The sequence below is a fragment of the Myotis brandtii genome, unplaced genomic scaffold (assembly GCF_000412655.1).
Source record: "Myotis brandtii unplaced genomic scaffold, ASM41265v1 scaffold58, whole genome shotgun sequence".
NCBI lineage: Eukaryota > Metazoa > Chordata > Mammalia > Chiroptera > Vespertilionidae > Myotis > Myotis brandtii.
In genome coordinates, this window is record NW_005370176.1 from 1,954,352 (window position 1) to 1,967,436 (window position 13,085).

At 45.5% G+C, this 13,085-nt stretch overlaps 1 protein-coding gene across 1 annotated transcript in view; it reads right to left on the reverse strand.

Moving 5' to 3' along the window:
• The window catches only part of BCAR3 (breast cancer anti-estrogen resistance 3), a 104,442-nt gene that overhangs the window by 70,986 nt on the left and 20,371 nt on the right, over positions 1-13,085 (reverse strand). Inside the window, exon 3 of the mRNA XM_005878987.2 lies at positions 4,506-4,545. Within this exon, the coding sequence (XP_005879049.1) occupies positions 4,506-4,545 (40 nt within the window). The remainder of the gene's footprint in view (positions 1-4,505; positions 4,546-13,085) is intronic.

Consider the following 13,085-nt stretch of genomic DNA (forward strand, 5'->3'; position numbering starts at 1 on the left):
CTGGGACACAGAGTATAAAAAAAAAAAAAAAAAAAAAAAGTCACTCCAGTTTCCTTCATAATAAACATTTCTTCTAAAAGAAAAATCCTCCAGCTCTGCCCCAGTTAATCACCTCCACCCCAAAACATACACTTTCAAACCACTCCCAGAAAACAGACTCTTTATTAAAACAACTGTAAGTCTTGTGTATAAAGAAGCCACAAGCAATTAGAAATCTTTGGCCTGAAAGGAAGATAGGTGTAAGGGGGGAGGGGCTAGGAAATAAGATAAATTTATAAAATCCAGTGTGGGGTGGAGCAGGACGGCAGTTCCTGAAGCTTAAAGAGGTAGCCCCAGGAAAAGAACGACAGAGAGTAAAAACGAAAAGTAGCTCTCGCGGGTTTAAGAAGGGCTTACAAAGTAAAAGCGACTGGAGGGGCGTTGGGGGTCAGTCTCCAGTCTTTTGAGGTAACATGATGGGTGGGCAACTATCAGTCAGACCCTTGGTCTAATGTCTGAGACTCACCACGAAATGCCAGCCTCATTCTCTCCATAGGGCAATTTTATGACCGAGATCCGCAGGTTAATAAAGAACCCCTTCCCATTGGCTAAAACACCTGCCCCTCCAGCCTATCACAAAAAGAGGATCCTAACTATGTTGCCCACCCTGGTTGCTCATGGCCAGGAAGGTGGAACCCACAGAGAGAAACTGGTCGGCCTAAGGTCTCCTGCTGTGGGAACACAGTGTGGGCCACGCGCCCCTCCGCCCCTCCGCCCCTCCGCCCCTCCGTGGGACCCTGAGGGGTGGTGTGACTTGGAGTCTCCTCTCGGAATGCTATCTGGGAAGACTAACACACTGAGCTATTACCATTTATTCACATTTCAGTACAATAATTTTATCAAATTTTGATGGGAGTGAAAATGTGGCAAAAACCAAATGGGGAGCAATAAACAGGGAAAGCAACCCAGAAGGTGAACTGTACTACACAATTTTGCTTAGAGCTATTTCCCCCATTTAAAAAAAAAAAAAAAGCTAGTTTTATCTAGGGTAAGGTATGCTAGGTACGCAGAGGAAAATTCCTGAGCTGCACACCACTAGCCAGTCACTCACAACTAAAGAGCAGGAGGAAGGTGGAGCCGCTGTGGAGGTTTCTGTTTTTTGTTTTGTTTTGTTTTTTTACCTGGAAGGAGCGGCTTCAGATTCAGCCGAAGAGAATCAATTACTATGTTACAGAGAGGGGCCTCGTGTTTATAAAAACAGTTAACATCAGACTTGCAAGGCAATCGTGTTTTGAGTTACTGTGAGGGAAAAAATATGGGAGAGGAGAGGGCTAGGAAAACAAGGAAAAGGTAAAAAAAGAAAAAAAAAAAGGGAAACAAAACTCCCCCCTCTAATGGTCAGAATTAAAGAGAGAGAAATAGTGGAGAGTGAGCTTGCTAAACCGCCAGCTCCTGTGGACCTGCTCCAGAGTCTTATCACATCGGGCATGGAATTCAGCTGGAGGGTCTGATGCTGCCGGGCGCCAGCGGGAGAGCAGCCGGAGGTGGAAGAGCCACCACACAGCCGCTTCCCAGCCTCACATCCCCCTCCATTCACAGGAGCGACCGGTAGCCTAGCAACCAGGCCAGTCCTTTCCCCGCTGCATTGTGTGCTGCAATGCAAAGTGCGGGGAGTGCCAGCAGGACCCAGAATACAAGCTGCACAGAAATGCATTTTGGATTCGTTCTCTACCCAGCGTTCTCCTGCCACAACCACAGCCCCATCATCCTACTTGTTACGCTTCAGCATCAATGCCTCCTCTCCCCCAGACCCAAGGAGGCAAGGCGGCCCCAGATGGCTCTCCCATGTCTGGGCACTGGGAAAACCAGGTGAAGACCGTTAGCAAGTCTCCAATGGAAAGAAGAGAGGCATTTGGAGACACAGAGAGAAACTTGGGGCCAGAGCTCCCGTCAGGATGAGCATTGCTGTCTGTTGGCCACACCTGGGTGCTTCCACTGCAACGTCGAGACTCAGCGACCACGCACGCTGTTCTGAGATCACAACCAGTCCCTAAAAAGTTGATATCTTGACTCTTGTTCATTAGGCTGACAAACCTGACCGTTCCCAGGTGGCTCCCACAGGATGTAATATATTTTTCATTGAATCTCTACTTCTCTCCATGCCCAAGAGGCAGGACGTGCACAAGGGGGGTGTAGGGAACAAACAGCTCAAAGTCAGGAAGGCCACCTGGATCCCACTTTATCACAGCTCTCTCACCTCACTCCCTCGATCATCTTTGGCCCCTCCAGTCTCTAGGCACCAGCTAACAGATCGGCAAGACTCGAGAGGGCACTAAGCCTGAGAAATGGTCAGGTGGGCTGAGGGCCCAAGGAGACTGACACAGGGAGCCACTCAGACCTGGAACGTGCTCTCAGAGCTTCAGGGCCCACAGAAGCAAATGGGAATATGCTACATTCACCCAATGAACAAATCCCAAGCCAGCCCTCCACACCAAGGGCAAAGTCAGAGAGAAATCTGTGATGTACCCAGGAGGGTCAGAGACCTCGTTTATCCAACCAGATTCAGACACAGTTAGGAGCAGAGAGCAACCTTCAGAACACCTCAGCAAGTCCTTGAAAAGGAGAGCCCCCTGGAGCCACAGAGAGCCATTCTGTCATGTCTTATGGCTGGGGAGGCAGGGAGAGCCCCGCTAGAGAGAAGCCCCTGGCAACCCCAGTACCTCCTCAGTCAACTAGACTCGAGTCACAAAGACCGACATTCACGGGCCATAGCTTAGATAACACTAAAACAGGTCACACCAAAAGTCTATGTTTAGCTTTAGAATTCATCACTGGATTATCTTAAAAGGTTTGGACTTTTGTAAAAGAAAAGGCTGAGTTATTGGAGTAAGGGGAGGGGCTGTGCTTGCTGAGCACGGCCCGAGTGAGCCTGCAGTGGAGACGGCCAATTTCTGAAGCACGGCAGGGAGTGAGTCGTAAGGGCTGCTGTGAATAATTGTAGGGCAATTTAGGCTGCGGTCAAGTCAAATCTCAGTCTGTGAGCAGGGTCCCCTAACGCTTTGCAGAGCACAACCTGCAGGAGAGCATGTGGGAGGCATCCGGGAGGGAGGGAGACACAGCACTGACAGCTCTGGCCAGATTCCGACGGAGTGGCCCTGCAGTTCAGGATTACACATTTGCTCCTGGGGCACTGCCGTTCAGACACAGACCCATCCCAACACACTTCAGGATGACTGCCTCAGGTGACCAAGTGGTTCCACTATAGCTCCCGCCTGTACCGTCCATCCTCTGGTCTAAGGGACAACACGCCAAACCCCTGGGGCAGGTACAGGCCCACGGAAAAGCAACAGGCCGAGTTCTCCCCAAATGGGATGCTGCTCTGGGAACAATGAAGATGACTGTGGCTCCTCAGAGGCAAGCTCCTTAAATCCTAACTCCTGCCATGATTTCTCCTAAAAATTAATATCTTTCTTTGTGCTCTCTCTGTGCTAGGTTTCCATAAGCTTCCTTAAATTCTCTCTTCCATAAGCTTCTATTTGGCTTAACATAGATGAACCGAGCAATTTCCCACAGCTGCTAATTTCTCTTAAGAAATTGTCTGTTTTCCCCCTTCATATTATACTTAAAAATATTATAAGAAAAAATCAATCGTGATGTCAGAAATAAAGAAACCAGGTGTGACAAATCAGAATTCTCTTTTCTGTAGTAGGTACCAGATTTAATGACAGTTCTCAAAAATAAAATAAAGCAAACATACACACCCGAAAAATGGGGTGGGGAGCAGAGGGAAGAAGTGAAAAGCCCCCTTTCTTTCTGCTCAGAAGGAAAACACGGTCTAGAGAAGCATCAACTACTTATAAGCACTGAATGTCGGCCCCACTGGAAGGTAAGGTGTGAGCACAGCTCACAGTTCCAGATCCGCTGACAGGAGGTGGCGGTGGAGAAGGAAAGGACGACACAGAAAACCTCAGGGCGCCTTCAGTCCTCGCCGAGGATAAACACGCTTCACAATTCCTCACCCACCATTCCCAAATCCAAAATTCTCTGAAAACTGGGATTTTAAGAATAATTCATTTGGCTGCCAAACAAACCTGTCCTCATTTGGTGGCAAAACATGACCTGAACTACATAAAATCATTTGTGATCTCTTTATCCTATTTAGGGTGAAATTCTTCCATTTCACTGCTGAAGTCATGAGTTTGATAAAGGGGAGCTGACCCTAGAGCCTGTTGGGGTGTTTTATATATATCTACCATATTGCATTTCTTTAAAAATTCTAAATTTTAAAACACACCTGGCCCTAAGAGTTTCAGATAAAAAGAAAAGACTGTAGACTATACTGGGATGAGGTAAGACCCCTACAAAGTCTACTAAAGGCCTGAAACAGTCAAATTATCTCCTGGTTGTTTCCATCGCATCAGCTTCCCACACAAGCCAGACAGTAGCATTACTTGGCAACACTGTGTTAAAAAATGGGAAATCCATTGCTTAGGGTCGTGATTACATGTTAAATCCTGGTTTCCTACCTTCACATATTCCAGAGTTGGGTCCAGAAGTTGCTGATCCCTGAAAAGAGAAAACAAAAATATGAGAACCATTGGGAACCATGCATTCCTGCACTGAGTAAAATGTATCCAACAATATCTCACCCTATCCATCCAAATTATTAAGATGGGCCCACCTCCCAGACAATACTCAGGAAGTCAGAGCAGACACCAATTCCCTTCGTGGTGCGTGCTGGGTGGGTGGGGGTAGGGTACCACCATGACCTCAGTCTAGAAGCTCTATATATTCTGTCACGTTCAGCCTCCAAATGCTGGACTCTTTCCTTGTGGTGATTCTAGGTTCACTAGAGCATAACAATTAGCCTTCAAGTCTGAGGCAAAGAGCTTGGAGGAGGACAGAAGTGGGAGTGAAGCAGGGCTGGCTGCCCATGCGGGCAGCAGTCTAGCCCGGCAGCTGTGTCGCATCCACCTTGACAGAAGTACATGGAGGCTCCGGTAGGCAAGGCGCTGCCCAAGATCACCCAGCACCCAGCAGTGAGAGAGAAAGGGGCTTGTGCCCAGTTCTGCTTTTAAACCATCTCTCTTCTCTTCTCTTCTCTTCTCTTCTCTTCTCTTCTCTTCTCTTCTCTTCTCTTCTCTTCTCTTCTCTTCTCTTCTCTTCTCTTCTCTTCTCTTCTCTTCTCTTCTCTTCTCTTCTCTTCTCTTCTCTTCTCTTCTCTTCTCTTCTCTTCTCTTCTCTTCTCTTCTCTTCTCTTCTCTTCTCTTCTCTTTTCTCTCTTCTCTCTCTCTCTCTCTCTCTCTCTCTCTCTCTCTCTCCCCTCTCTTCCCTCTCTCCCCTCTCTCTTATGGCTGACTTGATTGGCTACCCATTCCTGGTGTCAAGCTGAGCAATTCGCCCTAATTTTCTTTGGTGCTCAATTATTTGTTTCTCTCCCCACCTACTGTCTGCTCGTGTTTATCATAATAAAACACTAGGGCTGACCAGACAATTAAACAGCAGCGATGGCACTGAGGATGCTCTTACTATAGAAAGCGGAAGAGGGTCTGACTAAGGCAAAGGGAAGGGGGGTCGAGACCTGAGACTGATGCTTCCAGTGCTTGCGGAGTTACAGCAAGGTGGCCCCTCAACGAGGACGTGCAGAGACAGCTGCCTCCGGAGGCCTAAACTTCGAAACAACCCGGCCCTGCACAGTGCGATCATTTTGAAAGGACACGATGGCTCCGAAGCCTGTAAAACTCATCTTCTTAAGGAGGCGTCTTAGCATATCTACATCAAGAACTCGTCCGCCTGAAGGCAGGGGCACTCCAACAAGCAGCCGTCTGCAGGTTTGGCTGCATCCAGGGCTTTGGAGAGACTCTGGGAGTCAGCAGGTCTACTCCCTAGAACAGCAGCAGCCAAGCCACAGCTCAGAGACACAACCAGTTTGGGGGTGGGAATCCCTTCTTGGCCTGGCTTGACTGCCCGGTGAGGGCAGCTCACAGGGCACAGGGCACAGGGTAGAGGCAGGCTGGCACTGAGATGCTCTCTGCGTGCAGGCAGCTGAGGTTCTGAAATGAGTCCCTTTGTAGAACCAAAGGACCAGCGAAGAGCTTAGGCTCACAGGTCCTGGGTGCATTCCCATCAGAGGGTATACATCACTTTCAGGGCGAGGCACTCACTTTGCCTGCAAGCTGGCGTTTTCCCCAAAGCTGCTGAGTCTGCCTGCTGGGCCTGGCCCCATCCTGCAGATGTAAATCTCTGTGGAACCACCCAGCCAATGACTAAAAACTTTGTCGACGGAACTCTGGCCATGGAGCTCCCCTTAATGTTCTTGAACCCCTGGTTTTCTACTGAAGTAACTTTTAGGTGAATAGTCATTCAGTCTTATGCTAATTATCTGAGCCCAGTGGTCAGGCTCATGCGTGCAGAAAGATGTTAGAACCACTGAAATGCTATTTCTCATCTTCTTCAAATTTCTATTAATACATACGTGTCTTGATGCATGGATAAACAGTATAGGACAGTGATGGCGAACCTATGACACGCGTGTCAGAGGTGACACACGAACTCATTTTTTTGGTTGATTTTTCTTTGTTAAATGGCATTTAAATATATAAAATAAATATCAAAAATATAAGTCTTTGTTTTACTATGGTTGCAAAGATCAAAAAATTTCTATATGTGACACGGCACCAGAGTTAAGTTAGGGTTTTTCAAAATGCTGACACGCCGAGCTCAAAAGGTTCGCCATCACTGGTATAGGATGTGAGCTGTTTAAATCAATGGTTCTCAAATGATTTTGGTCTCAGGATCTCTTTATGCTCCAAGTTATTGAGGATCCCAAAGACCTTTTGTACATGTGGATTATACCTACTGATTACTGATCACAGAAATTAAAACTGAGAAATTTTCAAATTTTTAATCAATTTACTTGTTAAAAGTAAACCCATTATGTGTTTAAATAAGTAGCATTTTTATAAATAATGGATATGTTTTTCGTAACAGAAATTCATTCAATGATGAGAAGAGTGACATTGTCTCACATTTTTGCAAATCTTTTTACTGTCTCTTATCTACTTCCATATTCAAGTAGACATGCCTTGGTTGAAATAAATGAAGAAAATCCATCCTCATACAGATATGTAATTGGAAAAGGGAGGGGTATTTTAATAGATGGTTCAGTTACTTGTGGATATTCTTTGATACCATACCAAACGTGACAAGTGGCAGTTTTTTAAACATTGGCTGTAATGTGGAATCTGAAACCATATCTCTACTCTTTTGCATCTATCTTGCACCTTGTTTTAGCCACACGCGATTGTGTAACCCACTCTTCTAGCAAATACTGGTTCATTGAATTATGCAGCTATTCTAAATGTTGACCCATTTCATTATAACATAAAAAAGGAATCCCAAATTAATGTCATCATTGACCTCATCAGAAGTAAGTAAGTATTGGGAAGCAGGGAGCGCATGGTGGAGGAGATAAATGTTCCAAAGTTCTCGTTTTCACTTGAAGGCTTGAATTTTGTCATTGGCAGCTAACACTGTCAAATATTTTTTTGAGCTTCATTTCACTCCTTTTGGGGGGAATATCTGCCAAACAGCAAGACCATACAGTTATGATTTGCAATTTTAACTCTTTTTTTAGGTGCTCAAATGTCATTCTCTTGGTAAATTCTTTTTAGAATTTTGTCCAGGACCTGCTCTTCTCGCCAGATTTAGCTGTAAACTCCTTCTGCTTTCACATGTGAAAGCTGAAACATTCCTCTCTCCCTTTCTCTAGCGATGCACCTGAAAACTCTCTAAGTTCCCTCAGGGTAACCGCTCAGACTCTCAGGAGTGGGGTTACCCACTTGGAGCAGGCCAGGTGCTGTGCCCGGGCGCTCCGGAAGGTTTGTAAGGTCCCCACTCAGAGACGGGATGACCTCAGGGCAGGCCTGTGCTCTTCCCACCACCCTGCTCTCCCGCCCACAGACCCTGTGCCCGGAGCCTGGGTGTTCTCCCAAATGCCCCTCCTTCCTTGGATGGACTCCCGGGTTCCGTTTGATCCCCCATCACACACACTCTTGGCGCTGGTCAGGGGTAAACTGAAGTCCCCTTTTGACCCTGCCCCCAAATGAACTCCGCTAAGGGAGCCCTGTTCCGAAAGCAGAGGGGAATCCAGGGTTCTCAGGTTCTAGTTCAGGACTCCCAGGGTGCCCTAGTGGGTCCTCATATTCTCCTCCTCATCCTTTTCAGAGACGCAAGGGAGGGAATGTAAGGAGCATAAACAGAACCGAGTGGGTGTGCTACAAATCCTAAAGCTTTAAAAATAATTGCCTTGGACCAAACTAAAATGATATTTAAATGCAGAAGTGCTGTGTCTCCTTCCTCAGCCTGCCCCCGATCCCAGCTAACCAGGAAGACATGAGCTAGAAAACATAGCAGTTGGCCCAGTAGCCCCAGCCACTAATTTTAAATAGGATATCCAATTATTCATACAAGACTGTGCAGCAAACACTCCTTGAACCACAGATTTATATTCTCCAACAGAGATCACTGGAAAACAAACAGAGGAACTTGGCAATATAAATAAAAAGTTGGGGTTTTTTTACATCGTGTTTTTTTTTTTTAAATGAATCCCCACCCATGTGGATCCATGATGCTGTGTGCATCTCTCTTTACAACTGCAGTCTGGCAGGCGTCCCCAGCCCCCCGCGAGGCCTGCGGCCCCTCACTGGACGGTCCACAGACCGCAGGAAAGCAGCAGGGTGAAACCGGACTCGCCTGTTATTTTGTCCTTAAGTGTATTGAGTTTTAAATAACATCACTGTGTTTATTCCAGTTAAGTCACTCTTTCCACTATCCCACTTTCTTGAGTGCATACCGAGGGATGTCTAGTTGGGATATATTTATTATTTCAGCTTGTTTCTCATCTCTGACCAGGTTAATGATTTTCTCCCTCTTAAAAGGACACTTGATCTAAAAGTGTTTGCTGTTTTGAGCTAAGAGGTTCTCTATCTTGAATACGCAAGAAAAATTTCCCTAACAGGGATCTTCCCCAAGTGGTTGGAATACAGATAGGGAAGGAAGTACCCTATGTCTGTCTTAAGTCACATAAAGTTTTAAATGAATGAATGTTTAATTCTTTAAATAGTACAGAATAAAGTAATGGCTAACAAGTTGCCAAACAAATGTCCTTTTAGATACACATAAAAAGGGACCACTGGTAATAAAATGATTACATCATGTAATGGGGGAATGTGAGAAACGAGATGCAAGGCTGAGGAGGACAAATGCTCCCCCTAAAACCCACACACATGAGGAATTCACAGAGCTGGCACATGTGGCATAGTGTTTGCATCCCAGCTCACTACATAGTGTTTATTTATACATGGTCTCTCCCTCTACAAGGTGAGCTCCCCAAGAATACGGACCTGTCTACTTCATGCCCAGTATCTTCTGTACTTTCTACACGCATCCCTCAAACATCATGGAGCACCTACAATATGCCATGCACGAGGCCAGACTCCGGAAACACAGGAATCCAAGACAAAGGCCCTGTCCTCAGGCAGATCTCAGGCAAGTGGGGAAGGCAGAGCCAAAGATCCAAACAGCTCAAGTTAGAGAGAGGGTGTCAGTGAGAGAAACACACCAGGAAGAAGCCTTTCTACAACATCTGCGCCATGTTTTAGGGCCGAGTAGGACTTGTCCCAGTGAAGAAGCTGTGGGGTAGGTGGTGATGAGAATGGCCAGGCAACAAGAGAAGCATGTGCAAACACATGGGGCCGTGAGACAATCCGGTGCATTTGGGGAACTGTAAGTGCTCGGGAGTTAGTGCCACCTTAGTCCAGGCCACCGTCACCTGCCACCTGAATCCTGCAAGACCCTCCCAGCTCCACTCCAGCTCCACCATCTCCACACAGCAGCCAGAGTGGCCCTTACTCATACCAGGTCTCCCCCTTGCCCCCCCAACCCCCGCTCCACTCAGAATCCTCTAACTGCTCCCATCCACTCAGAACAAAGCCCTGAAGTCCTCACCGCAGGTGTTGAGGCTCTGATTGGCATGAGCCCAGCCAGCTCTCCAACCTCACTGTGATAGGTAGAATCTGAGGATGCCTCCTTCCAAGACTCCCATCCCCTGGTGAGTCAATCAAGCACTAAGAATGCTGTGAGGGGATTTCGCAGATGTAACTAAAGTCCCAAATCAGCTGACATTAAGATATGACAATTATCTGAGTGGACTTGACTTGAAGAGTGAGAGGGACCTGACATAAGGAATCCTGTTGTTGGTGTGACGTGATGAGAGAGCCTGTGAAAGGCCCATGGCATGGAACTTGGAGTGGCCCCTGGCAGACAGCCAGGAAATGGAGACCTCAGTCCTGCAACCATAAGAAACTGAATTATGCCGACAAGCTGAATGATGGTGGGGAGCAGATTCTTCCCCAGAGAATCTGAAATTAAAAGGGGGCATGATCATAGGTACAAAAGAGCATAGAAAGAGAATACTATGAACATCTTTATGCCTAAATTTGAAAGCTTAGGAAAAATTAACAAATTCCTAGAAAATAAATTAAAACTAAGACTCAAAAACAAACAGAAAATCTGAATAGTTCTATGACCATTAAAAAATGGAATCAGCAGTTCAATATCTTCCCACAGGCCTATATGGTTTTACTATCTAGCAAGTTCTGCCAAATTTTGGAATTATTTGTTACTTGAAAATTGTAAAAACTCTTCAAGAGACTTGAAAAAGATATTATAATCTTGATACAAAAAAACAGACAAGGTCAATACGGGAAAGGAAAAGTATAGCCTAACCTCACACATGAACAGATATGAAAAATCCTAAACAGATATTGACAAAGCGAATCCAAGAATCTACAAAGATACATCATAACCAAATTGGGTTGACTCAAAAATACAGGGCCAGTTTAACATGAGAAATTCTATTAATATAATTTATCACTTTGACACATTAAAGGAGAAAAATCATTTGGGCATCTGATTGATAGGGTGAAAGGCATTTTTAAAAAATCATCTTTTCATGATCTTTGCAGGGAGAAAGTTAATTCTCCACAAACTAGATATAGTAAAAACACACACCTCCATAACCTGACAAAGGGCATCTTTGTCAAAACCCCAAAACCTCAGCAAGTATCATTCTTAATAGTGAAGAATCAGAATCATTACTATAATCAATCAATCAATCAGTCAATTAATCAGCAACAAGACTAGGGTGTCCACTATTACTGCTTCTGTGCATCACTGTCCTGGGGGTCCAAGCCAATACAGATAAATAAGCAGAAGAAATAAAAGGTATAAGAACTGGAAAAGGGAGAATAAAACTGTCATGATTCACAACTAAAAACTGTCAACATAGAACACTCAAAGAATCTATACAGACCTTATAAGGAAGTAGAGCAAGGTTCCTAGATATGAAGCACTGTGCAAACACTTTAGAGATTTAAAATTTACTGATGGGAGGGACTAGGGAGATCTTGCTTTGTGGGTGTTCATTCATCACAAGTGTATGCATTCCTAGAACACTTAACTGAAATGTAAGATGAAAAGGCAGGGTGTGTCTGACCAGTAGGCCGTCTGTTTACTTGAAGTAGTGGGGCCAACGAGGAATAAACACTGCAGCCTCAGGGTCTAATGCAGTGGTTCTCAAACTTCCTAATACCGTGACCTTTTAATACAGTTCCTCATGTTGTGGTGACCCCAATTTCATTGTTACAAATTGAACATAATTAAAGCATAATGATTAATCACAAAAACAATATGGAATTATATATGTGTTTTCCGATGGTCTTAGGCGACCCCTGTGAAAGGGTCGTTCACCCCCAAAGGGGTCACAACCCACAGGTTGAGAACCGCTGGTCTAATGGTTTACCATTCTTAACTGACCCATGCACCAGGGCATGCAACACAATCAGGAAAGGAGAACCCAACAACCAGGAGAAAGTTTGCCCTCCACCAGCAACCTTGTGGCTGCAGCCTTTTTACATGTAAATATGGTTTTGATCTAGTGCAGTGGTCGGCAAACTCATTAGTCAACAGAGCCAAATATCAACAGTACTTCTTCAAAATAGACTCGCCCAGGCCAAAAACCGACTTCTACGCATGGGCCACGAAGTTTCAATTGCACTGTATGCGTGCCCGAACGTGGTATTTTGTGGAAGAGCCACACTCAAGGGGCCAAAGAGCCGCATGTGGCTCGTGAGCTGCAGTTTGCCGACCACGGATCTAGTGCCTTCACCCTCCATCCTCCACCTTGAAGCTCCATCAACATCTCAAAATCTCAGCTGGGGAAAAGGGAGGGTAGAGGGATAAAGGGAGGAAGACATGGTAACAGGCTTTAAATCTGCTAAGAATTTGTGTCCACTGGACAATATTCCTTACTAGATCACATGTTCTTTTGGGTAAGATTAATACATGGGGCAGTCTACCATTCTCATTTTATATTTTATTAGATGATATCCTTGGTTCTAAGGCTTTGCCCATCTCACCAGCCTCATCTTTCCTTGTCCTTTACACTCCAACACATCCAAACTATAGGAATTTCCTGAATCAAGAAGCCTGGAATCCCCATGTCTTCCCACCTTCTCTGACCACTCTTTCCCCTGCTCCACCCCCACAACTCACAGAATTAATGAAATAACATCTCCTCAACACTTCTTTTCTATGCATCATAAAACTTTATAACAAATAATGATAATTCAGTATAGTATGTATACTCTTGCCTATCTCCCTTCTTGGACCATGAGCTCCCCGAGAACAGGGAGCATATTTTATTTTATCCTACTTTGTAGCCCCAGAGCACAGTTGCTCCATAAATGTTGGTTTGAATGAATGAATGAATGAATGAATGAATATGTGTGTCCTCTCCACTGTGTAGGAGACCTAGACCCTGACCTTTCCCTTCCACCACACTCCATGGGTTCACCAAGGGAAGAATAATGTTGTAGGAAGAGAGGGAACCGAGAGAGAAAGGTTCCCTCTTGGACTGATGGGGTTCTTCCTTAAGGAGGTAACTTAGCCACGGGCCCGTGACTGGACTGTGATGGCCTCAGGCAGAGGCTCCCCAGCACCACTGAGACCAGATGTTTCCAAAGTGGCACTGCCTGCGAGGCTGG